The sequence below is a fragment of the Phocoena phocoena genome, chromosome 10, assembly GCF_963924675.1.
Source record: "Phocoena phocoena chromosome 10, mPhoPho1.1, whole genome shotgun sequence".
In the NCBI taxonomy this organism is placed as follows: Eukaryota; Metazoa; Chordata; class Mammalia; order Artiodactyla; family Phocoenidae; genus Phocoena; species Phocoena phocoena.
The window spans coordinates 85097567-85118443 of NC_089228.1; the positions used below are offsets into that span (position 1 = coordinate 85097567).

The following is a 20877-nucleotide window of genomic DNA, read 5'->3' on the forward strand; positions in this document are numbered from 1 at the left end:
ATATTTATGCACCTAACATAGGAGCACATCAATACATAAGGCAAATACTAACAACCATAAAAGGGGAAATCGACAGTAACACAATCATAGTAGGGGACTTTAACACCCCACTTTCACCAATGGACAGATCTTGCAAAATGAAAATAAATAAGGAAACACAAGCTTTAAATGATACATTAAACAAGATGGACTTAATTGATATTTATAAGACATTCCATCCAAAAACAACAGAATACACATTCTTCACAAGTGCTCATGGAATATTCACCAGAATAGATCATACCTTGGGTCACAAATCAAGCCTTGGTAAATTTAAGAAAATTGAAATCGTATCAAGTATCTTTTCTGACCACAACGCTATGAGACTAGGTATCAATTACAGGAAAAAATCTGTAAGAAATACAAAAACATGGAGGATAAACAACACACTACTTAATAACCAAGAGATCACTGAAGAAATCAAAGAGGAAATCAAAAAATACCTAGAAACAAATGACAATGAAAACACAACTACCCAAAACCTATGGGATGCAGCAAAAGCAGTTCTAAGAGGGAAGTTTATAGCTATACAAGCCTACCTTAAGAAACAAGAAACAAACTTGAGGATACGGGGAGGAGGAAGGGTAAGCTGGGACAAAGTAAGAGAGTGGCACGGACATATATACACTACCAAAATAGCTAGCTAGTGGGAAGCAGCCGCATAGCACAGGGAGATCAGCTCGGTGCTTTGTGACCACCTAGAGGGGTGGGATAGGAAGGGTGGGAGGGAGGGAGATGCAAGAGGGAAGAGATATGGGGACATATGTATACGTATAACTGATTCACTTTGTTATAAAGCAGAAACTGACACACCATTTTAAAGCAATTATACTCTAATAAAGATGTTAAAAAAAGAAAAAACAAAGTGATCTGCCCAAAACGTAAACTAATGCCACTTTTCTTGCTGACTGATTTTTGTTTTGGAAAATAGTTATTTTTTATAAAAATGGTATATAGGGCTTCCCTGGTGGCGCAGTGGTTGACGGTCCACCTGCCGATGCAGGGGACACAGGTTCGTGCCCTGGTCCGGGAGGATCCCACATGCCGCAGAGCAGCTGGGCCCGTGAGCCATGGCCGCTGAGCCTGTGCGCTCCGCAACGGGAGAGGTCACAACAGTAAGAGGCCCACGTACCGCAAAAAAAAAAAAAAAAAGGTATCTATATTAGCCTGTAATAGGTTTACTAACATTATTTTTAACGGACTTAATAAACTTTTTTTGGTTTTAATTTCCAATATGATAAATACCAAAAGATAAAACCCACTTGAACAATGCAACCATTTTTAAGAATATAAAGAGATCCTGGGACCCAAAACATTGAGACTGGATACTGTAGGCCTACCTACTCCTATCTTATTCTACATACAATTTTTCTGTTTTTATTGAAAAATATTTACAAAAAATAAAATATCTTCCCTTTATGTTTCTCAGTGCACTTTTTCATGATCTACACAGGAAACATCTTCCCTAAACGGGAGTATGACATTCCCTCAAATGTAGGAAGAGGGAGAACGTCTCTAAGCAAGAGAAAACTGCCTGTTCCACAAAAAGGAATCAAATCTGAGCTTGAGAACTGGGGGCTTTAGGCTTTAGCCACATCTACAGACATAGCTGAGTCTGCTTCACCATCCACCGTAGACCCAGGCTGTGCACAAAGGCCATATCCATCCAGCACACTTTTTCTTTGCTCAATTCAGTTGGCCAGAACTCTTTGGGGACTCTGCTACAATTCTGGACTCCCTGCCAGGTAAGTGGAAAAATAATCTGAAATGGTATTTTGGGGGCAAGATGCTGGTGGTAAAAAGAGGCAACCATCCTCTCTACAATTCCAATCGTCCAAATGGCATGAAAGGTACACCTGGAATCTCAGGTTTCTCTCTCTGCATTCCAGAGAGAAAAGATTTCTCAAGCTGAGATTCATTGCGATGGAGCTATCATATCTCCCCACCTAAAATAAGTAGCAGCATCTCCAGGGTTGAGGAGATAGGCCGGGATAGATGACCAGAAAGACTTGCCAGGGGCAGGGGGGTGGGGTGAGATGGGGGTTGCAATGCTCAGCTTTGTCAGGTATCAGAATCACTTTGCTAGGTCTGCTCTTACAGAGAGAAGGGGAACGGAACGAAGTTTCTTCTCCGGGGCGTGATCACACAAGCCACAGCCCTACATATAGTAAAGTCGACATCTTAAAACCTACAAGTCTCTCAAATAACTTGTAACAGGCTTCAGTGTTTTATTATCACTATCATAAGGTAGATATTGGCAAACTGATTTCCACCAATATATGCATATAAACCCTAGCCATCCCCAATAAAGGAATTGTAAACTCAAAGTCATTTGTTAGGATTTTAGCATAAAGTTCCCTTATAGAAAAATGTTCTAAATGGCAATTAGGCAAAATAGTACTGTATTTTATATACAGGGTAGATTATATAGATTTGTGGGCTGGCATAAGAACTTAAGAATTAAATTGTTTCCACAGTTTGTAAGTGTAAATCCTGGACTTGAGGTACACTCATGCACCCCCATCCCAAACCAGTCGTAGTGATAAACACACTGGAAACTCTTACTTAAAAGGCAAAACCTAGAGATTCTTAGGCTCTCCTGATTCCCTTATAAAAAAAGGATTCTCTGGAGATAATGTACACTTATAAGTACCGACAGACAAGGGCAGCTCTGAAAGCAAAATCAGAAGTGAAAGAAAGGAAAGAAAGAAGCTTACCTGTGGTCAAGATGACTGAAGTCTTGTAAATTCAATTCCCTGGTGTCTTGTGTCAGATAAATTGTATCCACATCCTATTTGAAACATAATTCAGTCATATAAACAGTCCCCGTAGAGGATCAGGGAAGCAAGAGAGATGCAAAGAGAATCAGACAATGACACAGGCAGATTTTTATGTAATCTGAGGAAGGAAGATGTTAAGCAAGCAATGAATGGTGGGGGGGGAAGAGAGAGAGAGCGAAATAAGCCAGTCAAATACTGGAATATCCTCCAGGTGTGTGTGTGAGGAAGTGTGTTGTGTGCATGCGTACAGATACACTTACCCATTGTACTTCTTCCCTGTATGAAAATCCAAGCCAGTCACAAACACAGGCATACATCTGAGAAAATCCACCTGAATTATACAATAGAAGTGTGACAGGTTTTCGACTAAACGTTTTTTAAGTTAAAATTTAAAAGCTTAAATATGGCCGATGTTGACAATGCTGATTATTCTCTCCTTTTGGGAAAACAGCAAAGATTCTCCCCCCCTGTTCTACAGTAAGTACATAGCAGGACGCAATATAGCTTAAATATAGGATGTTTGTCCACCAATCTAAAGTCTGTGCGGTGCTAATTACACCTTAAAAGTAATTGTACCTTTACGGTAGCACACTAGGAATAGACTTAGCTTCCTGGCAAAACGGCGGCCATCCAGCCATTTATTTTTTGGTTTTAAAATGCATGCTCACCACAGGGGCCCTGCTCGGCCACAGTCTGGCTGTCCCACAGAGCCTGGAGACTGGCCAGTCGCTCAGATGGCTCCATGCAGACTTTTTTCATGATTCTCCTGTAAGATCAACAAAAACAACGATACATTTCAAAAATCAAGTTTTCTGAAATGCACTCAGAAATTTATTTTGTGATACACCATTTTTTTTTAAACAAACATGGGTTTCGGGACTTCCCTGGTGGTCCAGTGGTAAAGAATGCGTCTTCCAGTGCAGGGGATGCGGCTTCCATCCCTGGTCAGGGAACTAAGATCCCACGTGCCGCGGGGCAACTAAGCCTGCGTGCCGCAACTACTGAGCTCACACAACTCAACTAGAGAGCCCGCGAAACTACAGAGCCCATGTGCTCTAGAACCCGCACACCACAACTAGAGAGAAGCCCAGGCACTGCAACAAAAGATCCCGCATGCCTCAGCGAAGATCCCACGTGCCACAACTAAGACCCGACGCAGCCAAAAAAAAAAACAAAAAAAAAAAAAGATGGGTATCACTTCAATTTTGGTAAATATAATGCCATTTTTTGAGTACTAGGAGATGGAGAGCTATAGGAACTTAATAATAAAGCCCTTTATTTAACGCCCATTTGTAAGCTAAAGGTATCTAACAACATAAATATTCTCCATGTTTAGTTCTTTCACAACATTAGATTTTATTAGGTTAGAAAATGGTGTGTTCCACTCAATAAATTATCTAATTTATCTAATAATAATTTATTAGATTGTATGTACACTAAATATAAATTACTAATTTTCAAGGAATTAAAGTACAAACCTCCTCTTCTGTCCTTCCATAGTACAAATAGTACAAATGTCCATCAAGAGACTGGGCATTTCATGTTGGAAGAGCTGTTCCTTTTACTATCTCTTCCCCTGGACTACAACTCCTAGGGAGCCTGTGCTTTCCAGAGACGGAACACAGTTCAAATCAGTTAGCAAATAACGTGTGATAGGGAGGGGATAACAGGAATCTAGGAGCTAAGTGGGAACCAGGTCACAGTGAGCCTCAGAGGTCAAAGGAAGGGGGTTGGGATTTTATTCTCAGGGCAATGAGGAGCCACAGAAAGGCTACACAGGGAGTATAAGATGATCAGATAGCACTGTGAACAAACTGCTACAGGGGTGGGGGATAAGCCTGGGGCAAACTTGGGAAATAAAGAGATAAAATAGCTTGAGAAATTAAAAAGAACTTCCCGGGACCGTTAAGAGCCCAGTGAGAGTGAACATCATGAATTGTTGGTGGCACCAAGCTGAACAGCTGTGTGATCTTCTCCTACAGCTCCCAGCAGCCCAAACGTGTGTGAAGAAAGGGCAGTTGGCTTGCTGCAGCGATGCAGGCTTTCCAGGCAGGCGAGCCAGAAAAACAGTGGGGACAGAAGGAGTGGGGGATACTGACAGGGCCCCACTGAAGTGATGGACACCATGGGGCTTGGCGGTCAGGAAAGGAAGGGAAGGCAGGAAGGAGATGGAAACAAGGGGAAAGCCAAGGGATCCATGGCCTGGAGGCCCCCCAGAAGTCCAAGTACGGGTACCACCAAGGGAGAGAAAGTGAAAGACTAGAGGCTGTGGTCCGAGAGAGATGACTAAATGATGATTTCACCCCAGGAGAAGCCGTTCCAGGAGATGACAAGGTGTAGGGTGTGGCCATCAAGGGTAAAGCAGGGTGGAGGGGTCAAGGGCTGTGAGGAAGGCTGCTGGCAGGTCGAAATCACCCAGGACCATGACAGGCCCTGGGTGCAAAGTGGTGAAATAAACATACTAAGTCACACTGAACATCGTTTTAATCTTTCTTTAATGATTTAAAGCACTGTGGCTATGTGTATAATGCTTATCCTTATGAATTTCAATCACCTTGTATTGTACTGGAAGAGAATGGTGCCAATTATTTCCACTTTCTGATTGGATGAATATTCCAGATAAAATGTGCCAGAGCCTGACAAGTTGCCTGGCTGGCCTGTTCTACTCCTAGAAAAAAACTTCAAATACATACCCAAGCATTTAAATACAAGCATTCCACTAGCATTGAAAAATACTCCTACTTCTTTATAATTTTTATGACTGAAGCATAAGCAGGTATTACCAATTGATGTCAAATAACAGTGATCCCTTCAAATTCTTGTGTAAATGCATGACATCTACAAATGCAACATGACTTTTCTCTATTTTACCTGAACACACATATGATTAACTCTCATTATTCTAAAAGTGCTTAATTTGGGGACAACTGTGGGTTAAAGAAGATGTTCATCATGAAAGTGATATTACAGAATCTCACAATTCGGAATGGTTCATCGCAGTTCAATACCATCGTTCTGGTATCACAGTGGCATTATTTTCTGGCTACAAGACAGCGAAGCCGGATATTATGTAAAGAAGGAGCAGAGTGGTTGGAAGCAGATGCATTTCCACAGATTAATTAAGTAAACCTTGGACACACCAAGCTGGATTTATGTCTGACTTCATCCGAGATCACATTTCTCTGCTAAAATTCTTGCTTTATTTCAGCTGAACTGTAGGGCATGTTGTTTCAATAACACACAGGATGAAGTTGAGCTAGTCCAAAACAGACAGAAAATAAGGCAGGAAGCTGGTAGGATTAAGAATAGGAAGGTGGCTGTCTAGGATTATAGGGAGGAATAAACTAATCCTTATGGCAGGTGCAGAAACCAGAGCCTAATTTTACTCCAAAAACAGCACTGGACAGTCACACTCAGAAGTAGGAGGAAATCATCTGGAGAGGCCAGTGTAGACATCCACGTGAACAGGGCCCTGCTGTGAGGTGGTTACACCTGGCATTTTCCCTAAACTTCAAACCACCCTTCAAAAGTATCAGTCTGAGCTTCTCCAAGTAGCTCCCCTTCTGTAACAGTTTTCATCATTCTTTTTTCAGGAAGGAAAAAAAATTAGGTATCAGGAACTAAAGGCATATCGTGAAACAAGTGCATTTATTTACATAAGAGGTAAAGTCATAAGAACTCAACTTCCAGAAGGCAGCAACTGTTTCTTATGTTTTCTAACACTAGACAGAGACAATGAGGAAGAGAAAAATCTACCCCACATGAGTTCTGCCTGTAGCTAAATAACAGCAAAGAGCCATCTGTGTATGCGCCACAGGGCACCTGCTCACACATACACACACAAAAAGAGCGCGTGTGTGTCAGACACAGACAGACAAAGGAGTCGCTGTCAGAATAAGTGCCCTAAGAGGTAAACCAAAATCCTAGCAAACAGATATGTACATCCTGCCACTCACTAACAGGCGGCACTATTACAGCTGAACCAACTACATTTACATTACGTGCATTTAATTTACACAAGACTCAGAAAATAGTTGTATGTGGTAAGAACAGTGAACTCGGTGACAAGCATGCCCGCTCTCTATGCAAATCTCATGCTTAAACTGTTGATGCGGGGAAAAAAATCTGCAAATTATTTTAATCCAGGTAAATTAATTGGTGTATCAAAAATTCGATTCCAGCGCTCATCCTATACCATATAGCAGTTGTCGCCAGAAGAGGACACGTTTTATTGACGTAAACCACACCACACAGTGCTACGTACTGCTTTAGAGAAATATAGAAAGTGCCACAGCCTGTAAAGCACCTTTCTGTTGTTTAACCATAAACTTCTATTTTCCCACTTCTCTTCACTTATAATAACCTCACCTTTTCATACTTAACCGGCTTTCGACTTGAAAAGGGATTTGCAATTCCATTTTTATCATCGTAGTAAAGACGTATTGTCCTAACATACCGACACTAATACCCAGCCAACTTTCAAATTGTCACATACGTGAAAGAATAATCCAATATGATGAAAGCCTAGAAGAAAATCATGTTAGAAGGTTACTGTTCTGTCACCTAAAAAGCTATTATGAGCCACATTTAACAACAAAGAATCAAATTAGAGAAATGCAACCAACTTACATAGAAACATATAATAATAATAAAAAAATCATAAACATCAAATAAATTCCCTACGGATGTCACCCATTTCCTTTCCAACAGTGGAGGCTTTCATTCCAGGGCCTCTGGGTAAGAACAGCAACGGGCTATACAGCTTAAGACTTGTGGAGCACTTGTTAAGCAGTCAGCACAATTTAATCCTCACAAAACTGCATGAGTATCATTATTCCCATTTTACAGAGGAGGACACTGAGGCATTGAGAAGTGCATTAACTTGCCAAGAGTCTCGCCCCCTAAAGTAACCAGACAATCTGACACCTTCTAGTTCCACCTGGAGGCTCTCTTCCCCCAGGTTCATAAATCAGTGCTACAAGACTGACTCTCCCTTAAGTGTAGCTGTCATTTCATTCTAAAGTTCAAAAGCCTTCACTAGCTCCCTACTGCCTATCCCAGAGGCTTTTATTCAGGGCCTCTCCAGGTGTGCCTTACCTTTGTCTCACAGTGATATCTGCAGGCTCCCAATTCTAACTGCTTTAGGCTGGCTGCTGTCCTCCTAAGGCAAGTTAAGTTACAGCTGCACCTGCCCTCGCCTCTGCCTCCAGCCTCCAACCTCTGCCATTTCCCCCACAGAACTCTCCCTGGAGCTCACCCCCAACAAAAGCCCACCTCTCAAAACAAAGAGGAAAACAGACACAAATCAAACATTATTTTCTTGACATCCCAAGTTACATGGAACTTTCCCTTCTCTGAAATCGGAGGATATTTCACTCTCTTCATGATATTATCTGTGGAACTTTCTTACACTACCTTTAGACAAGAAACTCTTAGATGGCAGGAAACATTTCACTCATCTGTGTTCTCTAGTAAACATTTTCTAAATTAGTTCTAACTCGCCCTAATGATTTAATTTAATATGAAAAAAAAAATCTAGCTTGGTTTTGGAGAACAGCCAGGGTTCTTGGCATTAGAAAAGCTAAAGGCCGTAACACAATACAGCTTCCTGAAGGGAACTGCCATTACAGGCATCTCTGTGAAACAGATTAAACAACACTTAGGCTACAAATATTTCCCTAGTTTCCTCCCAATATCACTGCCTTAGAGATGAGGCCTCCAGTGATAGTGACTATCACACAGCAAAGATGAGAACGTTGACAAAACAATGCTAATGGTGATCTGATTTTAAATTTAAATTTTCTTCTTGAACCTTTACATTTTCTCTATATTTTAAAATAAACTTTCCTTATTTAATGGGGGGGGGGGGAGGCGTGGCAGGGAAATGGCACTCTGTGAGGGAAGAGAGGGAGAGAGGGAGAGAGAAACATCCTAACACATACCTGCAGCAGGGAGGTGAAGATTCTAGGTGTAAAAACTTAATTTTAATTAAAATTCTTCATTTTTTTTCCCTACCAGCATTCTCTTGACTATAGTCAAGGGGATTGGTTATATTTTATAGAGATATATACTATTTTTATATATTTGATTTTGATCATGGATGTTACTTCAAAATTATATTTAAAACCAGAAATTCAGGTCCTGGCATTTCATTTATAATATATACAGACAACCTTAGGTTATTCAAGAACGTATTATGTTAACTGAGGCCCTGGCTGTGTTTGTCCTCCTGATTCACCCAGTTTCTGGTACCTGCTCATCAGACTTTTCCCCGACGATCAGACTCTACCTGAGTAAGGAAGGAGGTGAGGGCTAAGGACCCAACGGCCCCACGACGGGCTCAGGTAATACATTTGATGGGACAAATGACTCAAACAAGGCTTGAGAATTCCAAATACAGTATCATATTCTCCAACTTACTATGAGCAGGTCATATGACATTACCGGGGACCTGTTTTCTTTTGCGTGTTCTATATTGTTTACGTAAAGGATCTATTTCCCTTCCTGACAGCGTTGACTACTAGGAACGTAGAAGAAAGGGTATGTTTACCTCCTCCTTCCACTCTCTCTAGTCACAATAACCAACACCAATAGAATTATACATTTTCCCGGCCAACTTCATGTAATACAATCTAAGGAACTTCACAAGTAAAGGCAGAACACGCAAGTCACAAAATATTAAGGGTTTATTTGGACAAGCTAACTGTGCATGTTGGGTAAGAAAGCAAAATGAAAGTCAAGTATGTTTATTTAAATTCTCTGCCCAGTCATTTTCTAAATTATAATCTATACCGTCTTCCATGTTGGTATATTCATTTGGACTGCCTCTCCTTTCCCTACCCTTTCCTGTAAATTCTCTCCATCCTTTCCAGGTAGATCTCCTCTGCACAGCCAGCCTCCACTCACTCACCGCCCACTTACACCCAATCACTTTCAGCTCAAGAGTCCATGGTTTGAGGGCAGAGCTACCATCTTGTAAGTTCTATACACTCCCAGGGCACCTCTCCCAACAACGTACTAGGCACAGAGGAAGCACAAAATGTATGTGCTCATCCAAAACCTCGGTGACTATCTACTATGTGCCAAGGGCTAGGGACTTAAGATTAAGGGAAAAAATTGGCCTTTGCTCAAGCAGCGCCCAGGGTAGAAGGAAGGTCAGGTGTGTCTTATACCTCTCTTACCTTCCCAAGGATATTGCTGGTTTATTACCAATGTCTCCAGCAACAATCTCTTTCTACTAGGTCATTCCCCTTGTTACAGTCATATACTTTAATATCTCCCATTCTGAGTACCAAACAGAAGTTCCCTGAAATTCCTCATACCCGTCATAGCTAAACTTCTCTACTTAGTTTTCTACACATACCACATCCACATTCTCACATCTGAGTTCATCCTACAGCCACGGCAGTCTGCCTCTCCCAATCAGAAAACGTGAACTGCTCTGGTCAAGGTCGTCTGTGCCCTTCACGGTGCCAGTCCACTGGAAACCTCTCTGCCCTTGGCTTATTCAATGCCCAGTAGCATTCTGCAATCACCCACTCCTTCCTCCAGAAAATTCTCCCAGGCTCTGCTTTCCCACTGGAATCCACCAAAAAATCTGGTTTCCTACTAGAGTAATAACCCAGCTCCCTTTGTGGTTCTTCCTCTTTTGCTTGACCTCTAAGTGTTGGGACATTTTCTCTTCTAGGTCCACATCTCTCTCCAGGTGATCTTATCAACAGTCATGAATTCAAGACCCTCTTTACACTAATGACTCTCACATTTGCTACATCTCCATACTTGGACCTCTCTTCCAAGCATATCTAACTGCCTATCTGATTTCCCCACCTAGATGCCCCAGATTTCAAATTTTGCATGCGTAAAACAAAATGGTTGGTACTTTTTCCCCCCCAAAAACTTGCCCCACCCTACTCTAGGCCCTCTTCACCTCACTGAAAAGTAGTGTCAGTCACTAAGTTATTAAATCAGAAACCTAAGAGCCATCCTTGGTTCTTCCCTTCCCTCACTGCTGTCACCTACCTACCTAATCCATCATCATGTCTTATGTCCAAAATAAACCTTAATACATCTACTGTCGCTCTCATCTTTATCTCTAATAGTATTACCTTTAGCTATCAGCTTTCAAATTAGCTTTGATAATTTCCAAATTAGCTTTCTACTTCTACTCGTTCCCCTTCGCAACCCACTCTATCTAGAAGCAAAAATAATTTCCATAAGATATACAAGGAACCGTGTCTTTCCTTACTTACAATCTTACACTGACTTCCTAGTGGAATTCTACTAAATTCCAAACTCTTTACCAGGAGTCTCTATATAAACTGACCAGGGCCTATGTTTCCAGCCTGATCTTACACCATTTCTCATTTTTCTTTTTTAGGGGGTTTCTTTCCCGGTGTAAGTAATGCAACTTCCCAATGTAAGTTCCAAGTGGTCAGGGACCATATTCACTGTTGGGCCCCAACACTTAGCACTCTGCCTAGCATACAGTAGAAAGTCAATAAATACTCACTGAATGTATAAATGTATAAACAAACAATTATAACACGATGTGATATGTGGTGGTATAGGCAGTAATCACAAAGTTCTATGGAAACATAAACTCTTGACTGATGAGGAACTCTTCACATATTTGGGCTATGTCTTTTGGAGTGGGAGTCTGTCAGGATTAGAAGCCTATATAAAAGGCATGAAAATATAAAAGAGGCTGATGTGTTCAACAACAGGCTGGACTATGGGGCAAGACGGCAGTGGTTTTCTATGCCAGGCTACACATTTTGGATTTTATCAGGAAGGACAGCCATTAAAGAACTTAGGCAAGGGGCTTCCCTGGTGGCGCAGTGGTTGAGAGTCCGCCTGCCGATGCAGGGGACACGGGTTCGTGCCCCGGTCCGGGAGGATCCCGCATGCCGCGGAGCGGCTGGGCCCGTGAGCCATGGCCGCTGAGCCTGTGCGTCCGGAGCCTGTGCTTCGCAACGGGAGAGGCCACAACAGTGAGAGGCCCGTGTACCGCAAAAAAAAAAAGAACTTAGGCAAGGAATAGAGACTATGTGAATTATGGAAAGATAATTCTGGTGACAGTACGGAAGATCAGTTGGAAGGGCAAGAACTAGAGACAGAGAAACTAGCTAGAAAGATGCTGCACTGGGCAAATGAGAAGAAAGACAAAGGACCAAAGAGCTATTAAGACAGAAGCAAAAGAGCTTGGCAACTAATTAGATGGGCAAGTAAGGAACAAGAAATCAAAGCAGCTCAGCTTTTCACTCGGGAGACTATGTAAATGAAGAAGCCACTCACTGAGACAGAATATCCAATACGGGGAGGTTTTAGGGGAAACAGTAAGAAGTTCCGTTTGGGACATACGAAGTGTGAGGTGCGTGGGGACATCCTTGTGGAGATGCCTGATAAGCAGCTCGGGGACAGAAATGAAAATCAGGGTGAGGTGGAGGGTCATGGATTTAGAACCCTCTCTAGAGGGAACTGCCTCTCTAGAAATGGAGCTGCTTATTTAAGACTTGTGGTTTAATATTTGCTGCCTAAACATTTTAACAAGAAGTTAAATGGAAGATAAAAGAGAAAGCACTTTTCGTACACAACTTTCTCCAGGAAAAAAAAATGGGAGAATCCAAACCAAAAATAAAACCGATAATCTCCCCCGCCACGACAAATCCCTAGAGTATTAAACAAAGTTGCCTTTTAAAGAAAACAGAGATTCTATCACTCTGAAGGTCTTATAAGCCCTTGCTGAATAAGGCTGTACTTAATAATTTTCTTATTCCATCGGTGTTGATTTGGAATGAAAGGAAGGACACTCTGGAAGGAACCCTGTGTCCAAAGTCACATTACTCAAGTGCGGTTTCAGGAAAATGGGTTCTATAATTACTGCTAACTCATGATTACCCCGGACAGTTCTCTGGAGGCTCTAAGGATGATATGGAAAGCATTCCTGAGACTGTTTTGCTCTGGGTACTTTCCCATTGCCATGCCTCACCTCATCCCAACACCCATCCCGGCCCTCGCGTCCCCTCCACACACACGAGACCAGAGACAGCCGGCCTTTCAGACACCTCAGAATGGAGATGGAGCCCCGGCTCCCCCCTCCACTCCGCTGGGACGGGGCTGGGACCACTTAGCTCCCCTGCAACCAGCTACCTGGATCCTCAGCACAAGGTGACTTCAGCTGCAGGAAGGAGGAAGCCCTTTCTGAACAGCCAGAAAGCACGGGGCCAGCCCCTCCACTGTGGTGTGTGAAGGGAGGGAAGAGCTGTGAGCAGGACCAAGCAGGTCTCCTGAAGCCGAAGAGACTGAAGGGAAGCTCCTATCCCCCAGGAGCCACTTTCCGCTCACCAAAAAGCTTTGAAAGACACGAAGGCCGGGTTTTCCTGCTGCTTTGCCTCCTAATTTACAGGCAGCAGCAGTGTAGGGTGTCGTTCCATGAAGGACAACAGTCTCCGAATTCCCCTCCGGCCCCCACCAACCAAGGCACACAGCTACCCATCTCTGTGCTCTATGGGAGGTTTCATGGCCTCCTCAGCAGGGATTTCCTGCTGATCTGTGTATCAACTCCTTCCATCAGGAAGGTATTCTGAATATGCGCTATTATTTTAGGGAGCTTTCTGACATAAGGATCTCTCTGCCTTTCCACCTCAGCCAATTTAACTCCCCCTTTCCAACAAGCTACACATGCCCTATGTTCAAACTCTGTTACCCAAGCACAGAATCCTGGTTTAAAATGCTTGACAAAAAAAAAAATATGAGGACATGTACAGACAAAATGTATTCATATCCTTAATGTGTATTCCAGAAACGTGAGAGGAAAATGAAAGAGGCTAATTTTGATGTTCAGTTTTGGCTTTTTAAGGTTCCTCTTACTGAACAGAAAAAAATAAGGAAAATGAAGCACTCTTACTCTTCATTAATACTCAGTGCCTTCATTTCAAAGCATGCAGCTCCTGGCATTCTGCTAATAGCTGTGAGTAAAATTCACACTAGGGTAAATCTCAGGTTACAGTAAAAAGGCTTCTGTTTTAGTCTTAAGAGTGGAGGTCAGAGGATTGCCAAATCCCTTCATCACTCCAGCTCTTTAAAGAGCAGCCATATAACATAGGCAGAACACTCTATGACATAGATCACAGCAAGATCCTTTTTGACCCACCTCCTAGAGAAATGGAAATAAAAACAAAAATAAACAAATGGGACCTAATGAAACTTAAAAGCTTTTGCACAGCAAAGGAAACCATAAACAAGACCAAAAGACAACCCTCAGAATGGGAGAAAATATTTGCAAATGAAGCAACTGACAAAGGATTAATCTCCAAAATTTACAAGCAGCCCATGCAGCTCAATATCAAAAAAACAAAAAACCCAATCCAAAAATGGGCAGAAGACCTAGATAGACATTTCTCCAAAGAAGATATACAGACTGCCAACAAACACATGAAAGAATGCTCAACATCACTAATCATCAGAGAAATGCAAATCAAAACTACAATGAGATATCATCTCACACCAGTCAGAATGGCCATCATCAAAAAATCTAGAAACAATAAATGCTGGAGAGGGTGTGGAGAAAAGCAAACACTCTTGCACTGCTGGTGGGAATGTGAATTGGTACAGCCACTATGGAGAACAGTATGGAGGTTCCTTAAAAAACTACAAATAGAACTACCATATGACCCAGCAGTCCCACTACTGGGCATATACCCTGAGAAAACCATAATTCAAAAAGAGTCATGTACCACAATGTTCAGCACAGCTCTATTTACAATAGCCAGGACATGGAAGCAACCTAAGTGTCCATCAACAGATGAATAGATAAAGAAGATGTGGCACATATATACAATGGAATATTACTCAGCCATAAAATGAAACGAAATTGAGTTATTTGTAGTGAGGTGGATGGACCTAGAGTCTGTCATACAGAGTGAAGTAAGTCAGAAAGAGAAAGACAAATACCGTATGCTAACACATATACATGGAATCTAAGAGAAAAAAAAAATGTTATGAAGAACCTAGGGGTAAGACGGGAATAAAGACACAGACCTACTTGAGAATGGACATGAGGATGTGGGGAGGGGGAAGGGTAAGCTGTGACAAAGTGAGAGAGTGGCACAGACATATATACACTACCAAACGTAAAATAGAAAGCTAGTGGGAAGCAGCCGCATAGCACAGGGAGATCAGCTCGGTGCTTTGTGACCACCTAGAGGGGTGGGATAGGGAGGGAAGAGATATGGGAACATATGTATATGTATAACTGATTCACTTTGTTATAAAGCAGAAACTAACACACCATTGTAAAGCAATTATACTCCAATAAAGATGTTTTTAAAAATTGAATCAAAAAATAAAAAAAATAAAAAGCAGCCATATAGAAAATCTCAGACATAAAACACAAAGGTTTGAGAGAGGGTTGTAACATGTAATGTTTAAGAGAAGAAGAAAGTATGAGAGAGGAACCAAGTGAAGGGGCAAGAGGAAGGCTGTTTTCATTTTGAGGGAGAGACCAGGTCTCTGCTCTCCTCACCCTCCCGTGGGAGAACTCACAATGGGGAGAAGCCAGGGAAGATCTTCCGCAGGCTGGTGCCGATGTGCGCCAGCACCTCACTCACGTCCTCAGGTGATGCCATCTTCAGGGAGATGCTGCACTTCTCAGTTTCCACAACCATCTGCAACAACCAGGTTGGACACTGCTTAATAATGAATCCAATCCCTTTGGTTTTTTTATTTTAAATAATGTAAACTATATACGGCATTCCCCCCTTAGCCGTGGGGAAACATTCTAAGACCCCCAATGGAAGCCTGAAACCTCGGATAGCACCGAACCCTATATATGCTGTTTTTTCCTAGACATACATGCCTGTGATAGTTTAATTTATAAATTAGGCATACTAAGAGATTAACAACAATTAACTAATAATAAAATAGAACAATTATAACAATACACTATAATAAAATTTATGTGAATGTGGTCTCTCTCAAAACATCTTACTGTATAAATTTAATGCCTTTTCCATTTTTTGTAATTGAAGTATTGATGTACATATTATATAAGTAACAGGTATACAAAATAGTGATTCACAATTTTTAAAGTTTATACTCCATTTATACTTATTATACAAATATTGGCTATATCCCTTCCTGTGTTGTACAATATATTCTTGTAGCTTATTTTCTACCTAATAGTTGTACCTCTTAATTCCCCGCTCATATATTGCCCCTTCCCCTTCCCTCTCCCCACTGGTAACCACTAGTTTGTTCTCTGTATCTGTGAGTCTTTCTTTTTTGTTATATTTGCTAGTTTGTTGTATTTTTGAGATTGTACATATAAGTGATATCACACAGTATTTGTCTTTCTCTGTCTGATTTATTTCACTTAGCATGATGCCCTCCAAGTCCAACCATGCTGCTGCAAAAGGCAAAATTTCATTCTTTTTTATGGCTGAGTAGTATTCCCCCCCCCCCTCTCTCTCTCTCTCTCTCTCTCTCTGTGTGTGTGTGTGTGTGTGTGTGTACACACAAACCACATCTTCTTTATCCATTCATCTGTTGGTGAATACTTAGGCTGCTTCCATATCTTGGCTATTGTAAACGCTGCTATGAACACTGGGGTACATGTGTCTTTTCAAATTAGTGTTTTTGGGTTTTTAGGATATATACCCAGGACTGAAACTGCTGATTATAAGGTAGTTATATTTTTAGTTTTTTTGAGAAACCTCCATACTGTTTTCTACAGGGGCTGCACCAATTTACATTCCCACCAATCACGTACACGGGTTCTCTCATTTCTCCACATCCTTGCCAGTATTTGTTATTTGTGTTCTTTTTGATGACAGCCATTCTGTCAGGTATGAGGTGTATCTCATTGTTTCGATTTGCATTTCCCTGATGATTAACGATGTTTTGCATCTTTTCACGTGCCTTTTTGCCATCTGCATTTCCCCTTCGGAAAAATGTCTATTCACATCTTATGCCCAGTTTTTAATCAGGTTGTTTGTTTTTTTGATGTTGAGTTGTATGAGCTGTTTATATATGTTGGATATTAACTCCTTACCGGTCATATCATTTGCAAATATTTTCTCCCATTCAGTAGGTTGTCTTTTCACTTTGTTGATGATTTCCTTTAATACCTTTTTCATCTCAGTTAAGCAGTATCACACTGTGTGGTCATAACTTCGGCAGTTTGAGGTGCAACAGCAAAACTCGCCCAAATTTCTTTTCCTGCTTCACAATTTCACAGATAGAAGATTCGTTCTTGCCATAGATCTTAGCATTCTCAGCATACAAATTTTTTTCCTTCCTTATTAATCAAGAACTTTCACCTCTTCTCTTAAAGGGAGCACTTTATGGCTTCTCTTTGGCACTTCCAAATTGCCCATGTCATGACTCTTGTGCTTTGGGGCCATTATTAAGTAAAATAAGGGTTATTTCAACACAAGCGCTGAAATACCACAACAGTAGATCTGATAACCTAGCTGGCTACTAAATGACTAACGGGTGGGAAACGCTGGATGAAGAGATGATTCAAGTCCTGGGTGGGAAGGGGCAGGACAGCATAAGATTTCATCATGCTACTCAGAACAGCATGAAATTTAAGATTTTTGAATTGTTTATTTCTGGATTTTTCCATTTTCCAACCATAGTTGACCACAGGTAACTGAAACCACAGAAAGTGAAACTGCGGACAAGGGGAAACTTCTGTACTCACGCTGATAGATACCAATACAATACCAGCTTCTTAAGAAGCACTTCCTTAAAATAACACTCTTAACCTTAAGACTGAGGGTAGAGGGTGCTTAGTTTGTCAGAAATGTCCAGAAACTGAAGCAAGTTTCTAAGGGCCAAACTGCAGATTCAAACAGACCACCACCCCCACCCCCACCCCCACCCCCGGTGATGGAAACTGAATAGACACATTCGCAGGTGAGTTCTCCTTTTACCAAGATTTCATCTTGACTTACAAAGTCTGTCATATCCCTAGCATCCAGTGTAAGTAAGAATACCTCCTTCAGTGAGCACCGGAGGGTAACCCAGTAGTCACTTTTTTGTAAAATGTGTTTTAAAAACAAGACACATCATGAGATATTTAAGTAAAATGGTAAAACCTTTTGCCTGATAACAAAAGAAAACTCAAGTGCTTATAAAAGCTTCAACTTTTCTAAGAAGACAGGATACTTGGAAAGGATTATACAAAGGGAACAAAGTAATAAAGTTCATGCTAGGCAGAGACTCATTCCTATAGTAACTGCTGGAGATGTCCCAAAATGCTGAACTGAGGTCATATAGCTAGTCTTACAAATAAGTATAAAACAACCTGATAAAAAGGGCAGGTCACAAAAGGGAAGACAGGTTGATTATAAACACGTTCCAAATAAAAAGAACTGACTTCAATCACTCTTTTTTTTAAAAAAATACTATTTATTTTCTTGGATCTCAAAAATATTCATGTACAATTCAATCCTTTTGATGATCACTGCATCCAAAATCCTTATACATTTACCTCCTGCTGTTACTTCATTTGTACAAAAATATCATGGGGAAACACTACCCTTAATGTGCGACTAGCCAACTGGATTGACAAAGAAGCTTTTAAATTTGCTTTAGGTTGTCCTACGATTAGCTGAATTATACAAAAATAATCTGTCTTTCAGAGTGTTTATGTTAAAAGAAAAAGCAATCCAATCTATTTGTCAAAATGATGAGATCAAAGAAAAAGACTTCAGTGATTTGAGTCCTTAAAATGTTACTTCTTCGTAATTACCCCTAGGGGAATCTGTTAACAGGTATTTAATACATACCACCTTTGTACCAGTTAGTTGGCTCCCTATATAAAAAAACATTTTTTAATCCTAATTCTCAGCACATTCATTCCTCAAGGAATTAATGGCACTGACTTTGAAATTCTCTAGACAAAAGATTGCCCCGGTCTTGTAGAAGCTGGTCCAAGAGATATTTACCCCCCAAAAGGCAGCAAGCATTATTGTACTTGGAGGTATTTACTGATATGACACTTCAGTGAGGTGTCTTAAGTAAGACTAAAACTGCTTTATGAAATTAGGCTCAGATATTTTATATGCACCTATCTGGGCAAATGTATGTTTTAAAAAGCCAGATGCTTCGGGATGCAGCCACCTTATGTATGTTCCACACCCCACCCCCTACCTTCCCACCACAGGTAATTATATTTTTCAATATAAGGTACTTCTTCTTTCTTCACATCTAGTGCATCCATTCAGTTCACAGTTTGGGTACGAGTAATTAGTAATTAGCTTATTCTAATTCCACTTAATCTTAACATCTAATCATCCTTAATTTCACAGGACTGAATAGAATGACACGGAAGAAGAAAAGGTGACAGGTGGGAAGAAATGAGGCCTTTAAATTCAACTTCACATAAAAGCATTCATCCAGCCCTGCATAATATGTCACCACCTCTGCATAATGTGTCACCACCTTTGCATAATGTAAAGAATTACAACAAAGTGATAGAGGTGAGACCAACACAGTAAATCATTTCATCAGGAAAAAGAACTCCCTCTCAAATATCTCTTTCCCTCCTATTTCAGCTGGGGAAAAATAGAATGTTTGAACAAATTTTTGCTGAGACATCTAGCAGAACATAATTCATGACAACCAATACACATTTAAAATAATAGCGATATAAGCCCTAGTATCCTATTTAAGACTCAAGTTTCCAAGCCCACTCTGCCTCTTGTTTTAAGGTAGAACCACCTGACTAACCTTTAAGTTTGGCGTTTTTTCTTTGGGGCGGGGGGGGGGGGGGGGGGCTGCGTTGGGTCTTCGTTGCTGCGCACCGGCTTTCTCTAGTTACGGCAAGCGGGACCTACTCTTTGTTGCGGTGCGTGGGGCTTCTAATTGTGGTGGCTTCTCTTGTTGCAGAGCATGGGCTCTAGGCCCGCGGGCTTCAGTAGCTGCAGCACGCAGTCTCAGTAGTTGCAGCATATGGGCCCTAGAGCACGGGGGCTTCAGTAGTTGAGGTGTGTGGGCTCAGTAGTTGTGGCTCACGGGCTCTAGAGCGCAGGCTCGGTAGTTGTGGCGCATGGGCTTAGTTTGCTCCACGGCATGTGGGATCTTCCCGGACCAGGGATCGAAACACTATCCGCTGCATTGGCAGGCAGATTCTTAACAACTGCGCCACCAGGGAAGTCCAAGAAAAGCACTTTTTACTAAACCCCAGCCAACAGATCTGTAAAGTGTTTTTCTTTCTTCTAACAAAAACAGCCAGGGGTGGTTTACCAAAATCATTCTATGACGTAGCAAATAATTAACTTATAATTAAAATAAAATTTTTTAGCAGGTACTTCAGTTGTACAAAAAAAGGTCCAAAAATTCTATAACTATAAAACTATACAACTGTTGGTCTCTATTTATTGACTCTGACAGCAAGAGAACTTGAACCAGAAAGTGTGATGGCAAGGAGACTTGTAAAGTAAGATGAAGGTTTCCCCCATTTTCACAAGAAAGAGGAAAACAGCAATAGTAAAATCACACTTCACAAACTCAATAACACATTCACTCACTCTCACTCATATACCATGAATTGTGTATACCCCCTGGGATTTTATTGGAATTTACAAACTGCCATTAAATAATGATAAAAATAGCAATGACAGAGAAGTTAATAAACCCCAGAGAACATTAGAAAAAAAATGTTCTAATCAAGGCTAGACTGCAAGTGCCACAGGCAGACACGATCATCCTTACGACTTCACATCAGAAAAAATCAAAACCAGAGACATCAAGGGTCCTGAGGTTACACAGGTTATTCATTCTCAACCTCTGGGACACAACAGAATCAAATGCCCACCCCAGACATATCGAAGACTAACTGTCATGAGTGTGTGCGTGTGTGTGTGTGTGAGTAAGTGTGTGTGTGTGTGTATGTGTGTGTGTGTGTGTGTGGCAGCAGGGTGGGGTGGAGCTGCTGGATATATCAGTATCTTTTTGATTTTTTATTCAATTTTTAAAGGTTACACTCCATTTATAGTTATTAAAAATATTGGCTATATTTCCCATGTAGTACAACATATCCTTGTAGCCT

At 41.2% G+C, this 20877-nt stretch overlaps 1 protein-coding gene across 3 annotated transcripts in view; it reads right to left on the minus strand.

The window, feature by feature from the left end:
* CARMIL1 (capping protein regulator and myosin 1 linker 1) overlaps positions 1-20877 on the minus strand; it is a 317501-nt gene that overhangs the window by 165379 nt on the left and 131245 nt on the right. For all 3 annotated transcript variants that reach the window (XM_065884857.1, XM_065884856.1, XM_065884855.1), the window contains exons 5-8: positions 15363-15484; positions 3488-3585; positions 3080-3150; positions 2757-2830 (exon numbers count right to left, since the gene is read on the minus strand). In XM_065884857.1, the coding sequence (XP_065740929.1) occupies positions 2757-2830; positions 3080-3150; positions 3488-3585; positions 15363-15484 (365 nt within the window). The remainder of the gene's footprint in view (positions 1-2756; positions 2831-3079; positions 3151-3487; positions 3586-15362; positions 15485-20877) is intronic.